Source organism: Saimiri boliviensis, chromosome 1, assembly GCF_048565385.1.
Source record: "Saimiri boliviensis isolate mSaiBol1 chromosome 1, mSaiBol1.pri, whole genome shotgun sequence".
NCBI lineage: Eukaryota > Metazoa > Chordata > Mammalia > Primates > Cebidae > Saimiri > Saimiri boliviensis.
In genome coordinates this window covers 140,573,604-140,596,533 of record NC_133449.1, presented here as the reverse complement: position 1 = coordinate 140,596,533, position 22,930 = coordinate 140,573,604, and the positions used below count along the sequence as shown (strand labels likewise).

General features: G+C 49.7%; 2 protein-coding genes and 1 pseudogene across 9 annotated transcripts in view; 2 read left to right on the top strand and 1 right to left on the bottom strand.

The window, feature by feature from the left end:
* Nucleotides 1–7,938, top strand: part of SPIRE2 (spire type actin nucleation factor 2) — a 41,264-nt gene extending 33,326 nt beyond the window's left edge. For 4 of the 5 annotated variants that reach the window (XM_010332550.3, XM_010332553.3, XM_039460276.2 and 1 more), the window contains 5 exons: nucleotides 642–776; nucleotides 957–1,024; nucleotides 4,311–4,338; nucleotides 6,191–6,306; nucleotides 6,680–7,938. In XM_010332550.3, the coding sequence (XP_010330852.2) occupies nucleotides 642–776; nucleotides 957–1,024; nucleotides 4,311–4,338; nucleotides 6,191–6,306; nucleotides 6,680–6,902 (570 nt within the window). In that variant the 3' untranslated portion in view covers nucleotides 6,903–7,938. The remainder of the gene's footprint in view (nucleotides 1–641; nucleotides 777–956; nucleotides 1,025–4,310; nucleotides 4,339–6,190; nucleotides 6,307–6,679) is intronic. The other variant, XM_074405369.1, reaches the window with a different exon arrangement.
* A 2,567-nt stretch (nucleotides 7,939–10,505) lies between these two features.
* The window catches only part of TCF25 (TCF25 ribosome quality control complex subunit), a 48,461-nt gene continuing 36,036 nt past the window's right edge, over nucleotides 10,506–22,930 (top strand). For 2 of the 4 annotated variants that reach the window (XM_039460284.2, XM_039460291.2), the window contains exon 1: nucleotides 10,506–10,798. In XM_039460284.2, the coding sequence (XP_039316218.1) occupies nucleotides 10,607–10,798 (192 nt within the window). In that variant the 5' untranslated portion in view covers nucleotides 10,506–10,606. The remainder of the gene's footprint in view (nucleotides 10,799–22,930) is intronic. The other 2 variants (XM_039460288.2, XM_039460286.2) reach the window with 1 other exon arrangement.
* On the bottom strand, nucleotides 13,957–14,489 carry LOC120360368 (ubiquitin-ribosomal protein eS31 fusion protein-like; annotated as a pseudogene).

The window sequence follows — 22,930 nt, the reverse complement described above, 5'->3', positions numbered from 1 at the left end:
CCCACCTGCCTTGGCAATCATGGCTGATGGCATTGTGTCTGAGGGCTTTTGGTGTATCATCTCAATGGAGCTGAAATACAGCCCGATTTTACAGAAAGCAGAGGCTTAGAGAGATCAGGTATCAAGTTCTTTGCTAAGCACTGGGAGGTAAACTTGGCATACTGTGTCCCCACGAATCAGTGGTCAGGACACGGGAGGGTGCCAAGTGCCTCAGGAGTGAGGCAGCTTGTTGGAGGGTCCTGGGAGAGAGGAGATGAGCTGCTTAGGGAGGGAAGATTTGAGATGGACTGACTGGTTTGGGTCAGCCATGGTGTGTGTGCAGGCAGCGGCACCTTGAGCAGACGGGCTGAGGGGAGTGTGTGTAGCGTGGCAGTGAGGTCTGGGCTGGCTGGCAGGGCCCGCTGCTTATGGGAGGCCTGGCCTGTAACAGCAGGGCCGCGTCAAAGAAACGGGGATGGTACACGGCTTCCAGGACCGGATGGCGGGTGCCCAAGCGTTTTTAGAAAGTTGTCCGGCTTGTTTAGGCTGAGTCCAGGAGGGCATGAGGGTCCTCACAGAAGGAGAATAAGGTGGGGGAGACTGCTGCAGAGAAGACTCATACCTGAGGCCGAGTGCGCACAGCCGCTTGCCCTGTGCCCCAGGAGTTCAGCCACCCTGTGGAGAGCCTGGCCCTGACCGTGGAGGAGGTGATGGACGTGCGCCGTGTGCTGGTGAAGGCCGAGATGGAGAAGTTTTTGCAGAACAAGGAGCTCTTCAGCAGTCTGAAGAAGGGGAAGGTGAGGCTGCCTGGACGTGGGCTGCTCTCTTGCCTGCGGGGTGAGGGGCAGGTGTGGACAGGCCAGATCCCAGGACTGTTAGCTCACGATCTGGTTGGGAACCCTGAGGGGCAGCAGGGACAGGGCCGCCCCGAGGGCGCTTTGGACAAAGTGGGGCTCTAACCACGTCTGTCCTGACAGATCTGCTGCTGCTGCCGGGCCAGGTTCCCGCTGTTCTCATGGCCGCCCACCTGTCTCTTTTGTAAGAGGTGAGCCTTCCCTGAACACTTGAGCTGTCAATTCACAAGGGAAGGAGGAGGTGAGAAGCCTTTGGGGCAGTGCTGCCCACAGAACTTCCTGTGATTCCAAGAATGTTCTAGCATGTTCCATGTGATACAGTTAGCATGGATGAGGAATTACATTGAAATTTTATTTAAATTAAATTAAAAGAGCTGGCCGGGCGCAGTGGCTCAAGCCTGTAATCCCAGCACTTTGGGAGGCCGAGGCGGGTGGATCATGAGGTCGAGAGATCAAGACCATCCTGGTCAACATGGTGAAACCCCGTCTCTACTAAAAATACAAAAAACTAGCTGGGCGTGGTGGTGCGTGCCTGTAATCCCAGCTACTCAGGAGGCTGAGGCAGGAGAATTGCCTGAACCCAGGAGGCGGAGGTTGTGGTGAGCCAAGATCGCGCCATTGCACTCCAGCCTGGGTAACAAGAGCGAAACTCCGTCTCAAAAAAAAAAATTGAAAGAGCTAAGCAACTCCCAGTTTCAGCCAAGTTGGGGGAATAGGCATCTTCCACAGCCAGGAACAAACAGGATATGAAACAGTCAGGCAACAAGAAGGAAAGAGCAGGAGGCCCTGTGGTCATCACAGTCATCGCCTGGAGAATTCCTAGGTCGGGAGCCAGAGCTGCTGGACTCCCCACTGCAGGAGGTGAAGCTGAGAATCCAAGGAGGCCACGGCAGCTGGAGTCCCCAGTGCAGAATTAGAGGAGAAGGCCTCAGAGAAGGCCCCCTTGTCTGAAGGAAAGTACTTAGCTAATTTTTCTCCAGCACTCTAAAACACCCTGTTGAATAGACCCAAGTGTAACACTTCATGTATTAGAAGTTCTTTATCTGGCAGCAGCTATCCTGAAGCAAAGGTTGGCAAACTATAGCCACAGGCCAGAGCTGGTCCTGTTTTGTAAGTAAAGTTTTATTGGGACACAGCCACGCCCATTTGTTACTCATTTAGCCACACCTAAAATGTTTATTCTCTGGCCCTTCACAGAAAAAACTTATCTTTCCCTGTTCTAAAGATCTGAAGGAACAATGCTCAGTGCCAGGAATAGCATCTGTTTCCACCAGCCATAACCAGAAATCCAAGTCACAGGGCACTACCTGGAGTGCACACGAAGGCCTGGCCTCACTCAGGTGGAGTAAGTAGCCCGCAGCCAGTGCAGCTCCAGGCCTGACTGAGGAATCGTAAAAGCAAGACCTTAAAAGATCACACTGTTCATAAGTATCTGAACTGATTAACAAAGCTCAAGAATAAGAATTAACAACAACAAAAGCTAGTACTCAGCAGGGTAAACTGTCTGGCATCTGACCAAAGATTACCAGTCACATAAAAACCAAGACAAGCCGGGCGCGGTGGCTCAAGCCTGTAATCCCAGCACTTTGGGAGGCCGAGGCGGGTGGATCACGAGGTCAAGAGATCGAGACCATCTTGGTCAACATGGTGAAACCCCGTCTCTACTAAAAATACAAAAAAATTAGCTGGGCATGGTGGCACGTGCCTGTAATCCCAGCTACTCAGGAGGCTGAGGCAGGAGAATTGCCTGAACCCAGAAGACGGAGGTTGCGGTGAGCCGAGATCGCGCCATTGCGCTCCAGCCTGGGTAACAAGAGCGAAACTCTGCCTCAAAAAAAAAAAAAAAAAAGACAAAAATCAGTTACAGGGTACTGTGGGCTTTGCCTCTTTTTTTTTTTTATCCCCTTTTTAGGCTAACACCTACACATATGTCTTGTGCGTTTTATACCACATGTCTAAGTAGTGTTGATAACAACAGTTAGCATTAAGGCCAGGGAGAGGGGAAAATTGGACGTATAGTGTTACAGAGTTCACCATGATAAGGTTTGGAATATTAGGCATACTATACCAAGTCGTGTATTCCTTAAAGGTAGGACTGTGATAAGTTAAAGATATATACCGCTTTGGGAGGCCGAGGTGGGTGGATCACGAGGTCAAGAGATCGAGACCATCCTGGTCAACATGGTGAAACCCCGTCTCTACTAAAAATACAAAAAATTAGCTGGGCATGGTAGCACGTGCCTGTAATCCCAGCTACTCAGGAGGCTGAGGCAGGAGAATTGCCTGAACACAGGAGGCGGAGGTTGCGGTGAGCCAAGATCGCACCATTGCGCTCCAGCCTGGGTAACAAGAGCGAAGCTCCATCTCAAAAAAAAAAAAAAAAAAAAGATATATACCATAAGTCCTAAAGCAACCAGTAAAACAGGTACAGCTAATAAGTCAACAAGAGGTAAGATGGAACCATAAAAAGGAATTAATCCAAAAAATGGTAGAAAAAGAAGGGAAAGAACAAATGAGTCAAAAAGAAAACGAATGGCAAGATGACTGACATAAACACAGCTGTAACGAGCATCACATTAACTGTAAATGATCTAAACAACCCAAGTAAAAGGCAGAGTTTCCCAGATTGACTAAGAAAGTAAGGCTGAGTGTGGTAGCTCATGCCTGTAATCCCAGCACTTCGGGAGGCTGAGGTGGAGGATCACTTGAGCCCATGAGGTCGAGGCTGCAGTGAGCTATGGTGGTGTCACTGCACTCCAGCCTGGGTGACCAAGCGACACCATCTGGAAAAAGAAAAATCACCTAATTTTATCTGTAAAATATTTTTGTTGCTATATGCTTGGAAAAGCCTGGAGAGTGGAAACTATTACTAGCATGGGCCGTTTCTGAGGATGGGGTGTCTAAATGATAAATTCTTTCATGTTTGAATTTTTGTAAGAAGGTATTTGCTTTTGAAATCAGATATGGGAATTTAAAAAAAAAATGAATCCCTGTTTAAAATTGAGCATCTCAGTTGAGGCCCCTCTGGCTTACATGGTGAGTTGTGTCAGTTACACGCCGTTGTCTACATGTCTGTTTAGAAGGCATCTTAGATGTCCTTGCAGGACAGTGTGCAGTTTTTAAAGACCTTTGTAGGTTTTTGTTTTTAAACATTCCAAAAGTATGTCACCCATCATACCTAGGGACTTTGACCACCACTATTTTTAAACTTTACTCTATATCCTGCCACTTGGCAGTAGAAAACTCCAGGTGCAGACCTTCCTGAGAGAATGCTGAGGACCGCATGTATTTTGGGTGGATACCTAAGTGTAAAGCAAAGCAGGATTTTGGAGTAAAATGTACTGAAGTAACCAGGGATCAAGCAGAAGACAAGGATGGTTTGAACCGGGGTGTGTGGAGGCTGGGATGCAACTGTTTCTCAGCTGTTTCTTTGTGGGCTTCCTCCCTGCTGATGATGCATTTCCTGTTCGCTTCCAGAGCTGTCTGCACTTCCTGCAGCATAAAGGTGAGGAGTGTGTGGGATCTCTGGGGTCTCAGCAAGGGAGGTGAGAGGCCCCACTGTCTTTGATTTGACATGTTGGATGATCCTGACCTCACCAGGCACCTCATCCATTTCCTTTCAAGCAGAATCCATTCTTAAACTTTCCAAGACAGTGTGCAGTTTTTAAAGACCCTTACAGGTTTTTGTTTGTAAACATTCCATGTTAGTAGCCTGGTGCCAAAAAAACTCTTCACTTCCGGTTTCAAAGTCCCATCTTCTGACATTCTGTAACTTTCTGAGTGTTTTAGGAGGGGTTCCTTATTGCAGCAGCCTGTGTGGTTATGCCTGTTATCCCAGCCCTTTGGGAGGCCAGGGCTGGCAGACCACTTGAGACCAGCCTGGCCAACATGGTGAACCCCCATCTCTATTAAAAATACAAAAAAATGGGCTGGGCGCGGTGGCTCAAGCCTGTAATCCCAGCACTTTGGGAGGCCGAGGCGGGTGGATCACGAGGTCAAGAGATTGAGACCATCCTGGTTGAAACCCTGTCTCTACTAAAAATACTAAAAATTAGCTGGGCATGGTGGCGCATGCCTGTAATCCCAGCTACTCAGGAGGCTGAGGCAGGAGAATTGCTTGAACCCAGGAGGTGGAGGTTGCGGTGAGCTGAGATCACGCCATTGCACTCCAGCCTGGGTAACAAGAGTGAAACTCGGTCTCAAAAACAAACAAACAAACAAACAAACAAAAAAAACAAAAAAATTAGCTTGGCATGGTGGAACACACCTGTAATCCCAGCTACTCGGAAGGCTGAGGTACGAGAATCACTTGAACCCGGGAGACAGAGGCCGTGGTGAGCTATGACGACGCCACTGCACTCCAGCCTGGGTGACACACTGAAACTCCGTCTCATAAATACATACATACATACAAGTATGTCACCAGCCAGGCAAGGTGGCTCATGCCTGCAGTTCCAGCACGTTGGGAGGCTGAGGTAGGAGTATCTCTTGAGCCCAAGAGTTCAAGGCTACAGTGAGCTATGGTGCCTCTGCACTCCAGCCTGGGCAGCAGAGCAAGATCTTGTGTCTTCAAAAAAAAAAAAAAAAGTTTCTCTTCATGCCTCAATTCAGAAGCAAGACTCTGCTTCAGGGGTACTTTTCCCACCACTATTTAAAAACCCTTACTCCAACCGGCTGGGCGCGGTGGCCCAAGCCTGTAATCCCAGCACTTTGGGAGGCCGAGGCGGGTGGATCACGAGGTCAAGAGATCGAGACCATCCTGGTCAACATGGTGAAACCCCGACTCTACTAAAAATACAAAAAATTAGCTGGGCATGGTGGCACGTGCCTGTAATCCCAGCTACTCAGGAGGCTGAGGCAGGAGAATTGCCTGAACCCGGGAGGCGGAGGTTGCGGTGAGCCGAGATTGCGCCATTGCACTCCAGCCTGGGTAACGAGCGAAACTCCGTCTCAAATAAATAAATAAATAAATAAATAAATAAATAAATAAATAATAAAAACCCTTACTCCATATCCTGGCACTTGGCAATGGGAAAACTTCCACCGCATCCGTGTTAAATGTTGATTACGTGCAGGGCATGGTGCTAGGTCCCATATGGTATAAAAAGGTCCAGTTTTTGCCCTCTAAGAAGGCCCTGTCCAGATGAGCAGAGAACGTGAATGGGTGTGTGCAGCCAGCAGGAGTCACATGTGGGTCTTCAGACAAATGGCACAGAGACACCAGAGAGTGTAGCAATTGCGGAAATTCTCTAGGTGGTGCTGGCTGCCACACAGGTCCCACAGGGTTTTCTAGCACTGGGTGTGACCTGAGTGTCCCTGTGGGGGTTCCTGGTCCATACCTCCTCCCTCTGCTGCAGATGAAGATGCCTTCTAAGAAGTTTGCACACATCCCTGTCTACACACTGGGCTTTGAGAGTCCTCAGAGGGTGTCGGCTGCCAAAACCACGCCAGTCCAGAGAAGAGACGTCTTCCAGTGCGTTCTTTGCCTTGCTGCTGATGTCACTTTGGTGGTCGGGCATGAACAGTACTCTGGGAGCCAGGGTGGAGGGGGCTGGCTTTGTCTCCATGTGCTAGGACACCCCAAGGAAATGGAACTCCAAGGCAGAGACAGATTATTTTGGAGGTCTCTGGGAGGCTGAGTAGTATAGGTGGTCAGGGAGCAGTGTTTGCTGAGATGAACACTGCTGGCTGTGTCAGTTACACAAAACCCCATGGGTTCCTGAGGGCCAAGGGGAGGCCTAGGGCGAAAGCAGCCTGGAGGGGCTCTAGGATGCAGAGTCAGGGATGGGGTGGGATCTTGCACCCTGGCTGGCTGCTTTCCCTGACTGCTCTCTCCTGCTCCCTAGGTCTCTGCAAGGACCACAGTGGCAGAGCGTGGAGGAGGCGTTCCCCCACATCTACTCCCACGGCTGTGTCCTCAAGGATGTCTGCAGTGAGTGCAGTGGCTTTGTGGCCGATGTGGTGCGCTCCAGCCGTAAGAGTGTGGACGTCCTCAACACCACGCCACGACGCAGCCGCCAGACCCAGTCCCTTTACATTCCTAACACCAGGACTCTTGACTTCAAGTGACAGCACCAGCAGGCCAGGCCTCCAGGAGGCACCAGGCAGGCCCTGTTCCAGGCTAGGACGCGCTGAGCTGTGCATGTACATATATACATAGATAGATTTATAATATATACACCCGGCCTATATATTTATAGACATCATTTCCTGGCCCCAGAGCTCATACGGGTTCAGGCGCACTTCAGAACCCTCCCTCGGGGAGGCTGTTTCTTCTCAGGATTCCTTGCCAGGGAGGAATAGGGGAACAGGGAGTGGGTTTCCTCACTGAAGAGAGACAGCAGAGGGTTCTAGATCCTGGCAGACTGCATCCAATGTTCCCATTCTCTTCTCTGTTCCCAGCAATGAGGACAGCAGCTTCCTCTCCCCAGTGGATGTCTAGGTGGCGATCGGGTATCTTGGCTCCCAGCTGGTCCGGAGTGCCCTGCTCGCCTCTGCTCTCCCTTTGTAGAGACTTGGGCAGCACATGGGAAGTGAGTGAGCAGGGTTCTCCTGGGAGGCACCCCCCCCCGCCCCGCCTCTGAAAGGTCTGGCCAGGTGTGGTGGCTCACACCTGTAATCCCAGCACTTTGGGAGGCCGAGGAGGGAAGATCGCCTGAGGTCAGAAGTTCAAGAGCAGCCTGGCCAACATGATGAAACCTTGCCTCTGCTAAAAATACAAAAATTAGCCGGGCGTGATGGTGCACGCCTATAATCCTAGCTACTCAGGAGGCTGAGACAGAAGAATCACTTGAACCTCGAAGGCGGAGGTTGCAGTGAGCCAAGATCACACCACTACACTCCAGCCTGGGTGAAAGAGGGAAACTGTCTCCAAAAAAAAAAAAAAAAAAAAAAAGGTCCATGCCAAGCTTCTCCCTCCCCTTTGCCTGGGGTCCACACCCCAGCTGTCCTGCCCCTTTGCCCTCCCACATTCTGGTGCTGTCCTCACTCGCCTCAGGCTCAGAGGCTACTGAAGATGCTGGGAGGTCCCAGTCCGGGGAGGAACAGCTCTGTCAATCTGTGCACATGGCCAGTCTTGGCCTAATAAAGGAAGTTTCACACGTTCTGTCTGGGATGTGCACTGAGGGTTCGCCCAGCATGGCAGTGGGCATAGTCTCCCAAGGTTGAAGCTCGGCTTGAGGGGCCACCTGCCCTCCAGGACCAGGAAAGGCCTCCCTGGCTTAGCACAGTTGCATGCCTACCCTGCGAGGGTCCCAGGCCTGCTCTGTCCCTGCAGCCCTGGCTGGCTCTACCAGCTTCACGGTCCTGGCCACCTTGGTCAGGGGTGCAGGCAGACAGCACAGACCACATCCCATCAGCTCCCCTGGCCACACCTGCTGGCCTGGGGGACAGTTTAGTCTCACTTCCCAGATCCCTATTCTTGTTTTCCAGAGAGAGGAATCACAGGGGCTGGAGGTGTGACTGAGGCTTTAGACAGGCCCTGTGCCCAGTGCTGTCTGCCCACCTGTGCCTGGCTCAGCCTGGTACAGCGCCCTGCCCTGTTCCTCTGTGAGGTTCTGCTCTCATTTCACCTTACACATGAGGAAACAGACTAAATGAGGTGAAATAATTTGGCCAAAAATACATAGCTCACCCAGGAACTTTGACCCCAGGCTGTAATGCCGGCCATGGGGCCTGGAGGTTGGGAAGGGACCTGACTTGTAACAGATGGGCCTGTGGGAGAAACACTCCTGTCAGCTGGGGCCCAGTAAATCCATACACACTATCAGCTGGGGCCTAAGAAATCCACACACATAGAGCACCCAAGAAAATCAGCCAGCTTTGGCTGTGTGTGTGTATTTTTTTTGAGATAGAATTTTGTGTGTGTGTGTGTATTTTTTTTTTTTCAGACAGTGTTTTGGTCTTGTTGCCCAGGCTGGAATGCAATAGTGTGATATCTGCTCACAGCAACCTCTGCCTCCTGCTGGCCCTGTATTTTTATTCCTGTTTAAAATCCAGCACTTTGGGAGGCCGTGCGTGGTGGCTTGTGCCTGTAATCCTAGCACTTTGGGAGGCTTAAGAGGGCAGATCATGATATCACGAGCTCGAGACCAGCCTGACCAACATGGTGAAACCCTGTGTCTACTAAAAACACAAAAATTAGCCAGGTGTGGTGGCACATGCCTGTAATCCCAGCTACTCGGGGGCTGAGGCAGAATTGCTTGAACCTAGGAGGCAGAGGTTGCAGTAAGCCAAGATTGTGCCACTGTACTCCAGCCTGGGTGACAGAGTGAGACTCTGTCTCAAAAAAACAATAAAAAATAAAACAGGCACAGAGAGGGTCAGGAATTTCCCCTGGTCACATAGCCAGCAATAAGAAAGCTAATGTGTAGCACTCAGTAAGGCCAACTGTGGTTCTCCTGGTTCCACAGGGGCTTACACACCCTTCATAGGAAGACTCGGTTGTAATCCATACAGAAACACTTGGAAATGAAAGCCCCCATTAAAACCCTAACCCAGGGCAGGCACAGTGGCTCACGCCTGTAATCCCAGTACTTTTGGAGGCTGGGGCAGGCGGATCAGGCGTTGGAGACCAGCCTGGCCAACATGGTGAAACCCCGTCTGTACTAAAAGTACAAAAATTAGCATGGCATGGTGGCAGGTGCCTGTAGTCCCAGCTACTTGGGACGCCGAGGCAGGAGGATTGCTTGAGCCTGGGAGTTGGAGGTTGCAGTGAGCCGAGATTGCACCAGTGCACTGCAGCCTGGGAGACAGAGCCAAGCCTCATCTCAGAAAATAAAATCCTAACCCGCCCTGGGAGGGGCGGGGCCGGCCCACCAGCGCCGTTTCCTGGGCTCAGGAGGCCGTAGTAGGGAGGGCAGCAGGCTGCTGGCACCTGTCTTCTCTGTGCCCGCCTGACCCGAGGTCCCAACCCCACGCACAGGAAGCTGTGCCGTCCGCCCACGGAACTGAGCCCCGTCTCAGTCTCCTCTACTTTATTTCTGTTTTTCATTTTTTTGAGACGGTCTGGCCCTGTCCCCCAGGCTGGAGTGGAGTGGCGCGATCTCGGCTCATGGCAGCCTCAGCCCTGGGAATAGCTGGGATCACAGGCTACGTTTTGCATTTTTAGTAGAGACGGTTTCATCATGTCGCCCAGGCTGGTCTGGAAACTGACCTCGGGTGATCCGCCCGCCTCTGCCTCCCCAGGTGCTGGGATTGCAGGCGTGGCCAGCGCGGGCGGCCTGTCCTGGAACTCAGAATCACTGTCCCTAACGAGGCCTCTGCCGGCCAGATCACTCGACCACGGTGACACGAAAAGAACCAAGCAGCAGCGCCCGGGACGCAGCTGAAACGCTCCAGGCCCGGGCGGGGACAGGTCCTGGCGGCGGTTCCCGGCGGGCCGAGCGCGGCTGCGGGGTCCGGGCCACACGGATGGGCAAGGCCTGGAAGGGCCGAGTGTCGCCCGCTGCGCGCCCCTTTCCCCGCATCGAACCCCGTCATCCCCGCGGGGCACCGCTCCAAGCCCGGGCCCACGGCACATAGGTTCCCTGCCCTGCCGAAACCCGACCGCGACCCGCCAGAGACCGCGCAGACGCCGCGGTTAAGGCGCGGAAGCTCCAGGGAGCCGCAACGCGCAGGCGCCGCACAACAGGCCCCGCCCCCGCCTCTCGCGCCAGGAGTGCGCAGGCGCCGCAGCCAGCGCCCCCCGACGCCACGACTGCGCAGGCGCGCCGTCCGCTGAGTTTTCTGCGCTTCCTTCTCCTTCTCTCCAGACGTCGTGGTCGTTGGGTCCTATGTCGCGCCGGGCCCTCAGGAGGCTGAGGGGGGAACAGCGCGGCCAGGAGCCCCTCGGGCCCGGCGCCCTGCAGTTCGACCTCCGCGATGACGATGACGCGGAAGAAGAAGGGCCCAAGCGGGAGCTGGGTGGCCGGCGCCCCGGGGAGGCAGGGAAGGAGGGCGTCCGAGTCAACAACCGGTTCGAGCTGGTGAGGATCGCGGCGGCTGGGGTGGGGGCGGGGTGGGCCGTGACGTTGCGGGGCGTGGCGAGCGTCCAGGCTGGTCGGGGAGCGGGGGTCGTGATGCCAGGGGTGGATCGGGTGACGTGGGTCCCGGCTGCAGTGGGGAGGGCGGGGCCGTGCTCGGGCCGGGGCGATTTGGGTGGGCTGTGGCGTGAGGTCAAGATAGCTGGACGCAGAGTTACACTGGGTTCAAACCCCATGGGGCGGGATCAAACCGTCATGGGGCGGGGCCATACTGTCGGAGCCGGTCGACAGAATGAGCTGGGTTAAGCGGGGCCCGGGCTGTGAAGGGGGCTCGGCCACGATGCGAAGGGCGTGGTCAACGTCCGCAGGGCGGGGCCACGGCGTGGGCGGGGTTAAACGGGGATTCTGGCCAGCGTGGCGAGGGTGGGGCCTTGACACTAAAGTGCGTGGCTAAGGACGTGGGGGCGAGGTGATGGCGTGGGCGGGGTTAATTGGGGACTGGGGCCACCGTGGGGGTGACGCCATGGGGTAGGGGTGGGGCGCAGCAGTGCAGTGAGTCCTCTCCGAACTTGAGGGGCCTTCTCTTGTAGCACTCTCAGGGCCTCTGCGAGCACTCTCCTTTAATCCTCACAACAACCCTGCCTTACTCAAGACCTCCTGCCTTGCTCTTCGCTGTATCTCAGGCTGCCTGTTTCTGGCACAGAGTAAATGGTTTGCCCATGCGGTCCTGTGATGTTTTGTCTTCAGTCCTGGCCTTGGTGTGTAACGTTGCCTGTGCGGGCTCTGCAGCCCTCCCATCTCAGCCTCCTGAGTAGCTGGGACTACAGGTGCATGTCACCAGGCCCAGCTAATTTTTTTTTTTTTTTTTTTTTGGTCGATTTGAGGTTTCACTTGTTGCCCAGGCTGGTCTAGAATTCCTGGGCTCAAACATCTGTCCACCTCAGCCTCACAAAGTGCTTGATTACAGGCCTGAGTCACCATGCTTGGCTGACTGCCTTTCCGGCATCAATTCGAACTTCAGGGTCTCCAAGACCACCCTCAAGGTTCAGTAAGTGGCTAGAATCACAGCAGTTACTGAAACCTTCTTCTTTTTTTTTTTTTTTTTTGAGATGGAATCTTGCTGTTGGCCAGGCTGGAGTGCTGGCACAGTCCTAGCTCGCTGCAACCTTGAACTCCTGGGCTCAAACATTCCTCTCACTTTGGCTTCTCAAAGTGTTGGCATAACAGGCGAGCCACTGTGCTCAGCCCCGTAAGTCGTCTTTTTTTTTTTTTTTTTTTTTGAGATGGAGTCTTGCTCTGTTGCCAGGCTGGAGTGCAGGGATGCGATCTCGGCCTACTGCCTCCTCCACTACCCGGGTTCCAGCGATTCTCCTGCGTCAGCCTCCTGAGTAGTTGGGATTACAGCTGTGCACCACCATGCCCGACTAATTTTTGTACTTTTAGTAAAGACAGCGTTTCACCATGTTGGCCAGGATGGTCTCCTGACCTTGTGATCCGCCTGCCTTTGCTTCCCAAAGTGTTGGAATTACAGGTGTGAGCCACAGAGCCGACCTCCCCATAAGTCTTTTTAATTTTTGTGAATGTAATTTGTCAAAAATTGTATCACATTATTTTATTTTACACTTCTTTGTTAGTGAAATTCAGCACCTATTTATGTATTTGTTGGCCTTTTTTTTTTTTTTTGAGACGGAGTTTCGCTCTCGTTACCCAGGCTGGAGTGCAATGGCGCGATCTCGGCTCACCACAACCTCTGCCTCCTGGGCTCAGGCAATTCTCCTGCCTCAACCTCCTAAGTAGCTGGGATTACAGGCACGCGCCACCATGCCCAGCTAGTTTTTTGTATTTTTAGTAGAGACGGGGTTTCACTATGTTGACCAGGATGGTCTCGATCTCTCGACCTCGTGATCCACTTGCCTCGACCTCCCAAAGTGCTGGGATTACAGGCTTGAGCCACCGCGCCCGGCTGGCCTTTTATATTCTCTTTGTGACAACCCGTTTATAGCCTTTGTATTTTTTTTTTTTTTTTTTTTGAGACGGAGTTTCGCTCTTGTTACCCAGGCTGGAGTGCAATGGCGCGATCTCGGCTCACCGCAACCTCCGCCTCCTGGGTTCAGGCAATTCACCTGCCTCAGCCTCCTGAGTGGCTGGGATTACAGGCACACGCCACCATGCCCAGCTAATTTTCTGTATTTTTAGTAGAGACGGGGTTTCACCATGTTGACCAGGATGGTCTCGATCTCTTCACCTCGTGATCCACCCGCCTCGGCCTCCCAAAGTGCTGGGATTACAGGCTTGAGCCACCGCGCCCGGCCTAGCCTTTGCTTTTTTATAGAGAGTTTAAAAAGTGTTTATGTTCATGAAAGCTCACTATTGATTCTCTTTAATGTATTTTCTCAGTTTGCATTTGTTTTTTCACTTCCTTAATTTCTGCATGCTGAAAGATACTGGAGCCGCGTTTCTGATTGTTACGTGTCTGTCTCTCTGTTATGTCTACACATAGATCTTTCCTTATGTGACTTTATGCAGAGTCTTCACTTTTTTTTTTTTTTGGTGGTGGTTTTTACAGAGAGGGTCTCACTATGTTGCCCAGGCAGGTTGCTGATCTTGAACACCTGGGCTCAAGTGATCCTGCTGCCACAGCCCCCTGAGTAGCTGGGACTATGGTATACCCTACTGTGGCCAGCTTGTTATTTTAATGCTTTTGTTTTTCATTTAAATATTTAATCTTTTTGGCATTTATGTTTGTATTGGTGGGAATTTGGAAAAAGTGTGGCTTATAAGTTGACGGAATAAGAGTCTCTATGGTCAGAAACTACATAAACCCTTGTGGACTTCCTGGAGTGAGTTTTGAGCATCAGTAACACTGACAGCCTCCGTGGATGAGTGACTGCTTACTGTGCTTGTGTTCTTAGGAATGTCAAAGAATTTTATCCAGTGGTACACATCAGTCCTAATTTAAGCATTCTATACTTTTTTGCCTTTATAACTCACATTTCGAAATAATACAATAGAAATGTTTATTGGTGTTCTGTTGTGAAATAGCTCTTAAGAAACAGAAGTGTGAGAGACATTAAACAGCCACTTACAACTGAATGGTTATAAATGTGAATGCTTTGGTGAGAGACACCATGTGTCTCTTTTTTTAAAAAAATTTATTTATTTATGTAGTTCATGTCTTTTATTAACTCAGTTACTTGTCTTCTGGTTTGTTGAAGCAGTAAGTCAGACAACGTTTGTCACAATAATGTCTGTCAAAGCGGCTTGCCACAAACACTCTAGCACCACATTCATCAGAAGGGCACTCTCAACGAAGGCGACTGATTTTGCCATTCTCATCCACCTTACAATATTTCAGGACAGCCAGCTTAACCTTCTTTCTCTTGTGCTTATTCTTCTTGGGAGTGGTGTAAGACTTCTTCCTTTTCTTAGCACCACCACGAAGTCTCAACACAAGATGAAGAGTAGACTTCTTCTGAATGTTGTAGTCAGACAAAGTACATCCCTCTTCCAGTTGCTTGCCAGCAAAGATCAGTCTTTGCTGATCAGGAGGAATTCCTTCCTTATCCTGGATCTTGGCCTTTACATTTTCTATCCAGCGTTCAGCCTCGAAGGTGATGGTCTTCCCCTTAAGGGTTTTCACGAAAATCTGCATTTTGGTGGCGGCCCCACCTGAGGCGCAATTGGCGGATCAAAAAGGAAGCAAAAATTTGTTTTTTAATTTAGAGACAAGATCTCCTTATGTTGCCCATAAGATCTCCTTATGTTGTCTTGAACTCCTGAGCTGAGGAGATCCTTCCACCTTGGCCTCCCAAACTGCTGGGATTACAAGTGTGAGCCACTGCACCTGGCCAGTGTGGGGTCTCTAAGTGTCAGTTGACAGATCATTTGGAGGGCAGTTTGGTAAAACCTTAAATGACCTAGCAGTTTCCCTTCAGGAATTTACTGTAAGGCACCAGTTTGCTCACTCAGTGTGAGGACTTACTACACAGATGTGTTACAGTGTTGTTTATAATGAAACTTTTTTTTGGGGACAGTCTTGCCCTGTCCCCCAGGCTGGAATACAGTGGCGTGATCTTGATCTTGGCTCACTGCAACCTCCCTCTTCTGGGTTGAAGCAATTATCATGCTTCAGTCTCCTGAGTAGCTGGGATTACAGGCTCCTGCCACCACTCCTGGCTAATTGTATTTTTAGTAGAGCCCAAGCTCCCAAGGGTGGGGATGGTTAACTGTCACCAGAGCTCCCGAGGATGGGGAAGGTTAACTGTCACCAGAGCTCCTGAGGATGGGGAAGGTTAACCGTCACCAGAGCTCCCGGGGGTGGGGAAGGTTAACCGTCACCAGAGCTCCCGAGGGTGTGGAAGATAACTGTCACCAGAGCTTCCAAGGGTGGGGAAGATCTTCCATTCTGACTAGCTGGAATGCAGAGGTGTCTTTGAAAAGACTGGATCTTCAGTAGAGGCCTTAGGAATGCTGTTTCTCAGGAGTAGGGCTAAAATAACCCTTCGATAAAGAATAGTCGAGGGGCATGGTTGTAGGTGGCTCACACCTACAATCCCAGCACTTTCAGAGGCTAGGGTGTGAGGACTGCTTGAGCCCAAGAGTTTGACACCAGCCTGAGCAATGTAGGGAGACCCCATCTCTACCAAAAACGAGTACTCTAGACCTGTCTTAGCAAAGTTTAAATAGAAGGTTTGAAGAGATTGTGCTGATAGGCAAGCATGTTAACTACCTAAATAAATTTTAGACTCGGCCGGGCGCGGTGGCTCAACCCTGTAATCCCAGCACTTTGGGAGGCCGAGGCAGGTGGATCACGAGGTCAAGAGATTGAGACCATCCTGGTCAACATGGTGAAACCCCATCTCTACTTAAAATACAAAACATTAGCTGGGCATGGTGGCACGTGTCTGTAATCCCAGCTACTCAGGAGGCTGAGGCAGGAGAATTACCTGAACCCAGAAGGCGGAGGTTGCGGTGAGCCGAGATCGCGCCATTGCACTCCAGCCTGGGTAACAAGAGCGAAAACTCCGTCTCAAAATAAATAAATAAATAAATAAATAAATAAATAAATTTTAGACTCTACTAAGGAAAAGGACAAAAGCCAGCCATTCAGCAGTGTAGCATCACGATGTGTAGTCCTCATTAAAAGATTACCAGACATGCAAAGAAGCATGAAAACATGACGCATAAGTAGGAGAAAAATCAGTCAGTAGAAACAGACCCTGAAATTACACATGGTAAAATTGGACATGAACTTAAGTCAGCATGTGAATATATTCAGGAATTTATAGAAAATCATCAACATAATGAGGGAAAGTCCGAGGAATCTCAGAGAAGTGGAAACTGTAGAAAGAGCAAAGACACCTGTAATTCCAACATTTTGGGAGGCCAAGGTGGGTGGATCTTGAGGTCAGGAGTTTGAGACCAGCATGGCCAACATGGTGAAACCCATACCTACTAAAAATACAAAAATTAGCTGGGTGTGGTAGCGCATGTCTTTAATCCCAACTACTCGGAAGGCCGAGGCAGAAGAATTGCTTGAACCCGAGAGGCGGAGGTTGGCTGCAGTGAGCCAAGATCGCCCTGTTGTACTCCAGCCTGGGCAACAGAGCGAGACTCCATCTTAAAAAAAAAAAAAAAAAAAAAAAGAGAGAGAAAAGAGAGCAAATTATACAACTGAAAAATACGATATCTGAGATTATTAATTCACCTGATGATCTTTTTTTTTTTTTTTTTTTTTTTTTTTTTTTAAATATAAACCTGTGTGATTTTATTTTTTTATTATTTTTTTTTGTTTGTTTGGTTTTTTTTTTTTTTTTTGAGATGGAGTTTCGCTCTTGTTACCCAGGCTGGAGTGCAATGGCGCGATCTCGGCTCACCGCAACCTCCGCCTCCTGGGTTCAGGCAATTCTGCCTCAGCCTCCTGAGTAGCTGGGATTATAGGCACAGGCCACCAAGCCCAGCTAATTTTTTGTATTTTTAGTAGAGACGGGGTTTCACCGTGTTGACCAGGTTGGTCTTGATCTCTCGACTTCGTGATCCACCCTCCTCGGCCTCCCAAAGTGCTGGGATTACAGGCTTGAGCCACCGCGCCCGGCCCACCTGATGGTCTTAATAGCAGATTAGACGAGGGGTCTTAATAGTCTTAATAGCACATTAGACGCTAGAGAAGAAAAAGATCAGTGTTCTTCAAGTTGGGGCTCAGGGAGAGGGGTAGCTGAAAAGCATAGCGTCTCAGTAACCCGTGGGAAAATATCACACAGTCTGACATTTGTAATTGAAGTAATAGAACAAGAGGATACAGAAATTGGGCAGAAAAAATAATTGATCAGTGAGGCTGGGTTTGTTGGCTCACACCTGTAATCCCAACACTTTGAGAAGCCGAGGCAGGAGGATTGCTTGAGCGTAGGAGTTTGAGGTCAGCCTGGGCAAAATAGTGACACCCTCTCTGCATAGAAAATAAAAATTAAAAATGATGAGGCATTTGAGTCCTGAAGGGATTAATCCAGTCTCAGGGGAGTGAGTTCTTGCTCAGTCACTGCAAGCATCCTGTCTTGTAGGACAGTTACCCTTGAGAGCAGTTGTATAAATCGAAGCTGCCGCCTGTGTGTGGTCTCTCTGCACACTTCTCTTCCCTTTCTTCCATTTCCCAGCATGGGTTGAGGCAGCATGAGACCCTTGCTAGATGGACTGCCCAATCTTGGACTTTCAGCTTATAGAACCATGAGCTAGCTGAACCTATTTTCTTTATAATAATTACCCAGTTTCAGGATTCTGTTACAGAAACACAAAATAGACTCAGACACAACTGGAGAAAAGAGTCACATTGTCTACAGGGGAATTATGAGAAGAGTGACTGACTTACTACATGGGAAGCAAGCCAGAAGACAGTGGGAACCATCTTTTTAAAAAAATTTTAAGATGAAGTCTCAATCTGTCACCAGGCTGGAGTACATTCTCAGCTCACTGCAATCTCTGCCTCCTGGGTTGAAGCGATCCTCCTGCCTCAGCCTCCCAAGTAGCTGGGACTACAGGCATGTGCCACCATGCCCAGCTGATTTTTGTATTTTTAGTAGAGATGGGGTTTCACCATGTTGGGCAAGACGATCTTGATCTCCTGACCTCGTGATCCACCTGCCTCAGACTCCCAAAGTGCTGGGATTACAGGCATGAGCCATTGTGCCTGGCCAGTGGGCACCATCTTTAAAGTGCTAAAAGAAAAATTTTATTATGGCATTCTGTATTTATGAAAATATTTTTCGTACAGGTGTGTTGGCTCACGCCTGTAATCCCATCATTTTGGGAGGACGAGGTGGGCGGATCACAAGGTCAGGAGATTGAGACCATCCTGGCCAACACTGTGAAACCCCGTCTTTACTAAAAATACAAAAATTTAGCTGGGCATGGTGGTGCGTGCCTGTAGTCCCAGTTACTTGGGAGGCTGAGGCAGGAGAATCCCTTCAACCCAGGTGCGGAGGTGGCAGTGAGCTGAGATCGCGCCACTGTATTCCAGCCTGGACAACAGAGTGAGACTCTGTCTCAAAAAAAACCTTTTTTTTCAAAAATGGAAATGAAATAGATGTTTTTAAACAGACAAATACAGAGAAAATTCACTGCCAGAAGTCATACATGAGAAGAAATGTTGAAGAAGACTCCTTGGCCAGGCGTGGTGGCTCACACCTGTCATCCCAGCACTTTGGGAGGCTGAGGCGGGTGGATCACCCGAGGTCAGGAGTTTGAGACCAGCCTGGCCAACATGGCGAAACCCCATCTCTACTAAAAATATAAAAATTAGTGGGGCACATGGTGGCAGGTGCCTGTAATCCCAGCTACTTGGGAGGCTGAGGCAGGAGAATCGCTTGAACCTGGGTGGCAGAGGTTACAGTGAGCCGATATTGCCCCATTGCACTCCAGCCCGGGAGACAAGAACAAAACTCTGTCTCAAAAAAAAAGAAAATTCCTCATCCTGAAGGAAAATAATGCAAGATGGAAACATGAATCTATAGGAAGGCATGAAGATTGCCAGAAATAGAAAATATTAGGATAAACAGATAATATGTTTCCAGTATATTTGCTTAAAGCAAAAATAATAGTGTATTGTGGGGTTTGTAACATATAGGAGTAAACTGTATGATAGTACTAAGGAGGGTAAAGAAAGTGGAAGTGTACTGTCGTAAAGTTCTCATGTTTTTTGTGAATTAATATGATACTTTAGTGTAAACTGTGTTAAATAAATGAGGCCTAATGTAAACCCTAGAGCAAGCATTAAAACTATTAAACAAGCATAGTTATTAAGCCAGTAGAGGACATAAAATGGCATAGGAGCCAAGCGTTTGAGACCAGCTTAGGAAACATGGTGAGACCCTGTCATTACAAAAAAATTTGAAAAACTTAGCCCGGTGTGGTGACATGCACCTGTAGTTCAAGCTACTTGGGAGGCTGAGGTGGGAGGGTGGTTTGAGCCCAGGAGTTCAAGGTTACCATGAGCTGTAATTGTGCCATTAAACTCCAGCCTGGTCAACAGAGCAAGACCTTGTCTCTAAAAAACCGAAGTACGCACACACCCACACACAGCAAAAACTGACAGGGTTGAAAGTAGAATTAGGCAAATCCACAGTTATTGTTATGATTTATTTATTTGTTTGTTTGTTTTGAGATGGACTCTCGCTGTGTTGCCCAGGCTAGAGTGCAATGGCGGGATCTTGGCTCACTGTAGCCTCTGCTTTCCAGGTTCAGGCAGTTCTCCTGCCTCAGCCTCCAGAGTAGTGGGATTGCAGGTGTCTACCACCACTCCTGGCTAGTTTTTGTATTTTTAGTAGATATGGGGTTTCACCATGTTGGCCAGTCCAGTCACATACTCCTGGCCTCAAGTGATCCACCCACTTCAGCCTCCCATTGTGCTGCTGTGCCTGGCCTAGAATATTTTTTGAACTGATTTATAATGAAAATACAACCTATCAAAATTTGTGAAATGTTGAGAACTTTATAGTTGTAAATTTTAAATTAGAAGTGTTTCAAAATCAGGCCCGGTGCGGTGGCTCAAGCTGTAATCCCAGCACTTTGGGAGGCCGAGGCGGGTGGATCACGAGGTCAAGAGATCGAGACCATCCTGGTCAACATGGTGAAACTCCTTCTCTACTAAATATACAAAAAAATTAGCTGGGCATGGTGGCACGTGCCTGTAATCCCAGCTACTCAGGAGGCTGAGGCAGGAGAATTGCCTGAACCCAGAAGGCGGAGGTTGCGGTGAGCCGAGATCGCGCCATTGCACTCCAGCCTGGGTAACAAGAGCGAAACTCCGTCTCAAAAAAAAATAAAGTGTTTAAAAATCAATAAATTTAAGGCCGGGCGCGGTGGCTCAAGCCTGTAATCCCAGCACTTTGGGAGGCCGAGGCGGGTGGATCACAAGGTCAAGAGATCGAGACCATCCTGGTCAACATGGTGAAACTCCGTCTCTACTAAAAATACAAAAAAAAATAGCTGGGCATGGTGGTGCGTGCCTGTAATCCCAGCTACTCAGGAGGCTGAGGCAGGAGAATTGCCTGAACCCAGGAGGCGGAGGTTGCGGTGAGCCGAGATCGCGCCATTGCACTCCAGCCTGGGTAACAAGAGCGAAACTCCGTCTCAAAAAAAAAAAAAAAAAAAAAAAAAAAAAAAAAAAATCAATAAATTTACCTTAAACTTCCACCTTAAGAAACTAGAAAAAGAGTGAATTAAATTCAAAGTGTTTAGAAGGAAGAAACTAATAAAAAAGAGCAATCTTGGGAGGCCGAGGCGGGTGGATCACGAGGTCGAGAGATCGAGACCATCCCGGTCAACACGGTGAAACTCCGTCTCTACTAAAAATACTAAAAATTAGCTGGGCATGGTGGCACGTGCCTGTAATTCCAGCTACTCAGGAGGCTGAGGCAGGAGAATTGCCTGAACCCAGGAGGCGGAGGTTGCGGTGAGCCGAGATCGCGCCATTGCACTCCAGCCTGGGTAACAAGAGCGAAACTCCGTCACAAAAAAAAGAAAAAAAAAAAAGAGCAATCAATAAATTAGAATATGGACAAAAGGGAGAAAATCAGTAAAACTGAAACTTGGTACTCTCAAAAGATCAATTACTAAACTCTAGGATGACTGATGGAAAAAAAGGCGGGGGTGAAGATACAGCTACAATACCATTTTCAGGAATGAGAGAGTGCTCAGAAGCACAGATGGTACAGATATTCAGGGGTGATAAGGAACTTTGTGCTAGTAAGTTTTCCAGGTTAGACAAATGGGCAAGTTCCTTTAAAGACAAAACTTAGTGAAACTGACCAATAAAGGAATAGAAAAATCTGGGCTGGGCGCGGTGGCTTGTGCCTGTAATCCTAGCACTTTGGGAGGCCGAGGCAGGTGGATCACAAGGTCAAGAGATTGAGACCATCCTGACCAACGTGGTGAAACCCCATCCCTACTAAAAAATACAAAGATTAGCCGGGAATGGTGGTGTGTGCTTGTTGTCCCAGCTACTCGGGAGGCTGAGGTGGAATAATCACTTAACTGGGAGGCGGAGGTGGCAGTGAGCTGAGATTGAGCCACTGCATTCCAGCCTGGAGTCAGAGCAAGACTCCTTTTCAAAAAAAAAAAAGGTGGGGGAGGCAGGGGATGCTGGGTGTGGTGGCTCACGCCTGTAATCCAAGCACTTTGGAGGCCAGGGTGGGTGGATCACCTGAGGTCGGGAGTTCAAGACCAGCCTGATCTACATGGTAAAACCCCGTCTTTATTTTTTAAAAAAATAAAAGGGAATAGAAAAATCTGAGCCCTTTATCTACTAAAGATACTGAATTTTTAAAAGTATAGAATGTTGTAGGCCAGGCTTGGTGGCTCACACCTGTAATTCCATCACTTTGGGAGGCCAAGGCAGGTGGATTACTTGAGCTCAGGTGTTTTAGACCAGCCTGGGCAACATGGTGAAACCCCATCTCTACAAAAAAATACAAATAAAAAATTGTCCAAGTGTGGCGGCGCATACCTGTGGTCCCAGCTACTCGGGAGGCTGAGGCGGGAGGATCGTTTAAACCTAGGAGTTGAGGCTGCAGTGAGATGAGATGATGCCACTACATTCCAGCCTGGATGACAAAGTGAGACTCTGTCTCAAGAAAAAAGAAAAAATCCAACAAAGAAAACTCTAGGCTGGCTCGCACCTGTAGTCCCAGCTCTTTAGGGGCTGAGATGGATGGATCTCTTGAGGTCAGGGGTTCGAGACCAGTCTGGCCAATATGGTGAAACTCTGTTTCTACTAAAAATCACAAAATCACAAATTTTTAAAGGAAAAGTGGACTTTTTCCTCTCCCCCTAAGAAAGGATAAAACTCCTTCCTGGTTATTAAGTGAAATTCTCATCAAGCCTTGCCCTAAAGATCAGCGAACACAGGGACAGTGGATAAGAACCTTGTAAAATGTTTCCTATTCGAGATCCTAAAACTAATGAAAGTGACAGCTTTTGGGATAAGGTTTATATGAGGGTGTTTAATGGCATTTTGGAACTGATGCATGCCAGTAGAGATTGCAGCAAATTGTATCATCAGCAGAACTTCACTAAAGAAGCAAAACTGGATTCATCATGTGCTGTCCGTCTACACGGTCCGGCTCCTGGACCCACCACACGTGCTGTCCGTCTACACGGTCCGGCTCCTGGACCCACCACACGTGCTGTCCGTCTACACGGTCAGGCTCCTGGACCCACCACACGTGCTGTCCGTCTACACGGTCAGGCTCCTGGACCCACCACACGTGCTGTCCGTCTACACGGTCAGGCTCCTGGACCCACCACACGTGTTGTCCGTCTGCACGGTCAGGCTCCTGGACCCACCACACGTGTTGTCCGTCTACACAATCAGGCTCCTGGACCCACCACACGTGTTGTCCGTCTACACGATCAGGCTCCTGGACCCACCACATGTGTTGTCCATCTACACCAGGCGTCCCCAAACTGCGGCTTGCGGGCCGCATGCGGTCCCCTGAGGCCATTTATCCGGCCCCCCGCCGCACTTCAGAAAGGGGCACCTCTTTCATTGGTGGTCAGTGAGAGGAGCACAGTATGTGGCGGCCCTCCAACGGTCTGAGGGACAGTGAACTGGCCCCCTGTGTAAAAAGTTTGGGGACGCCTGGT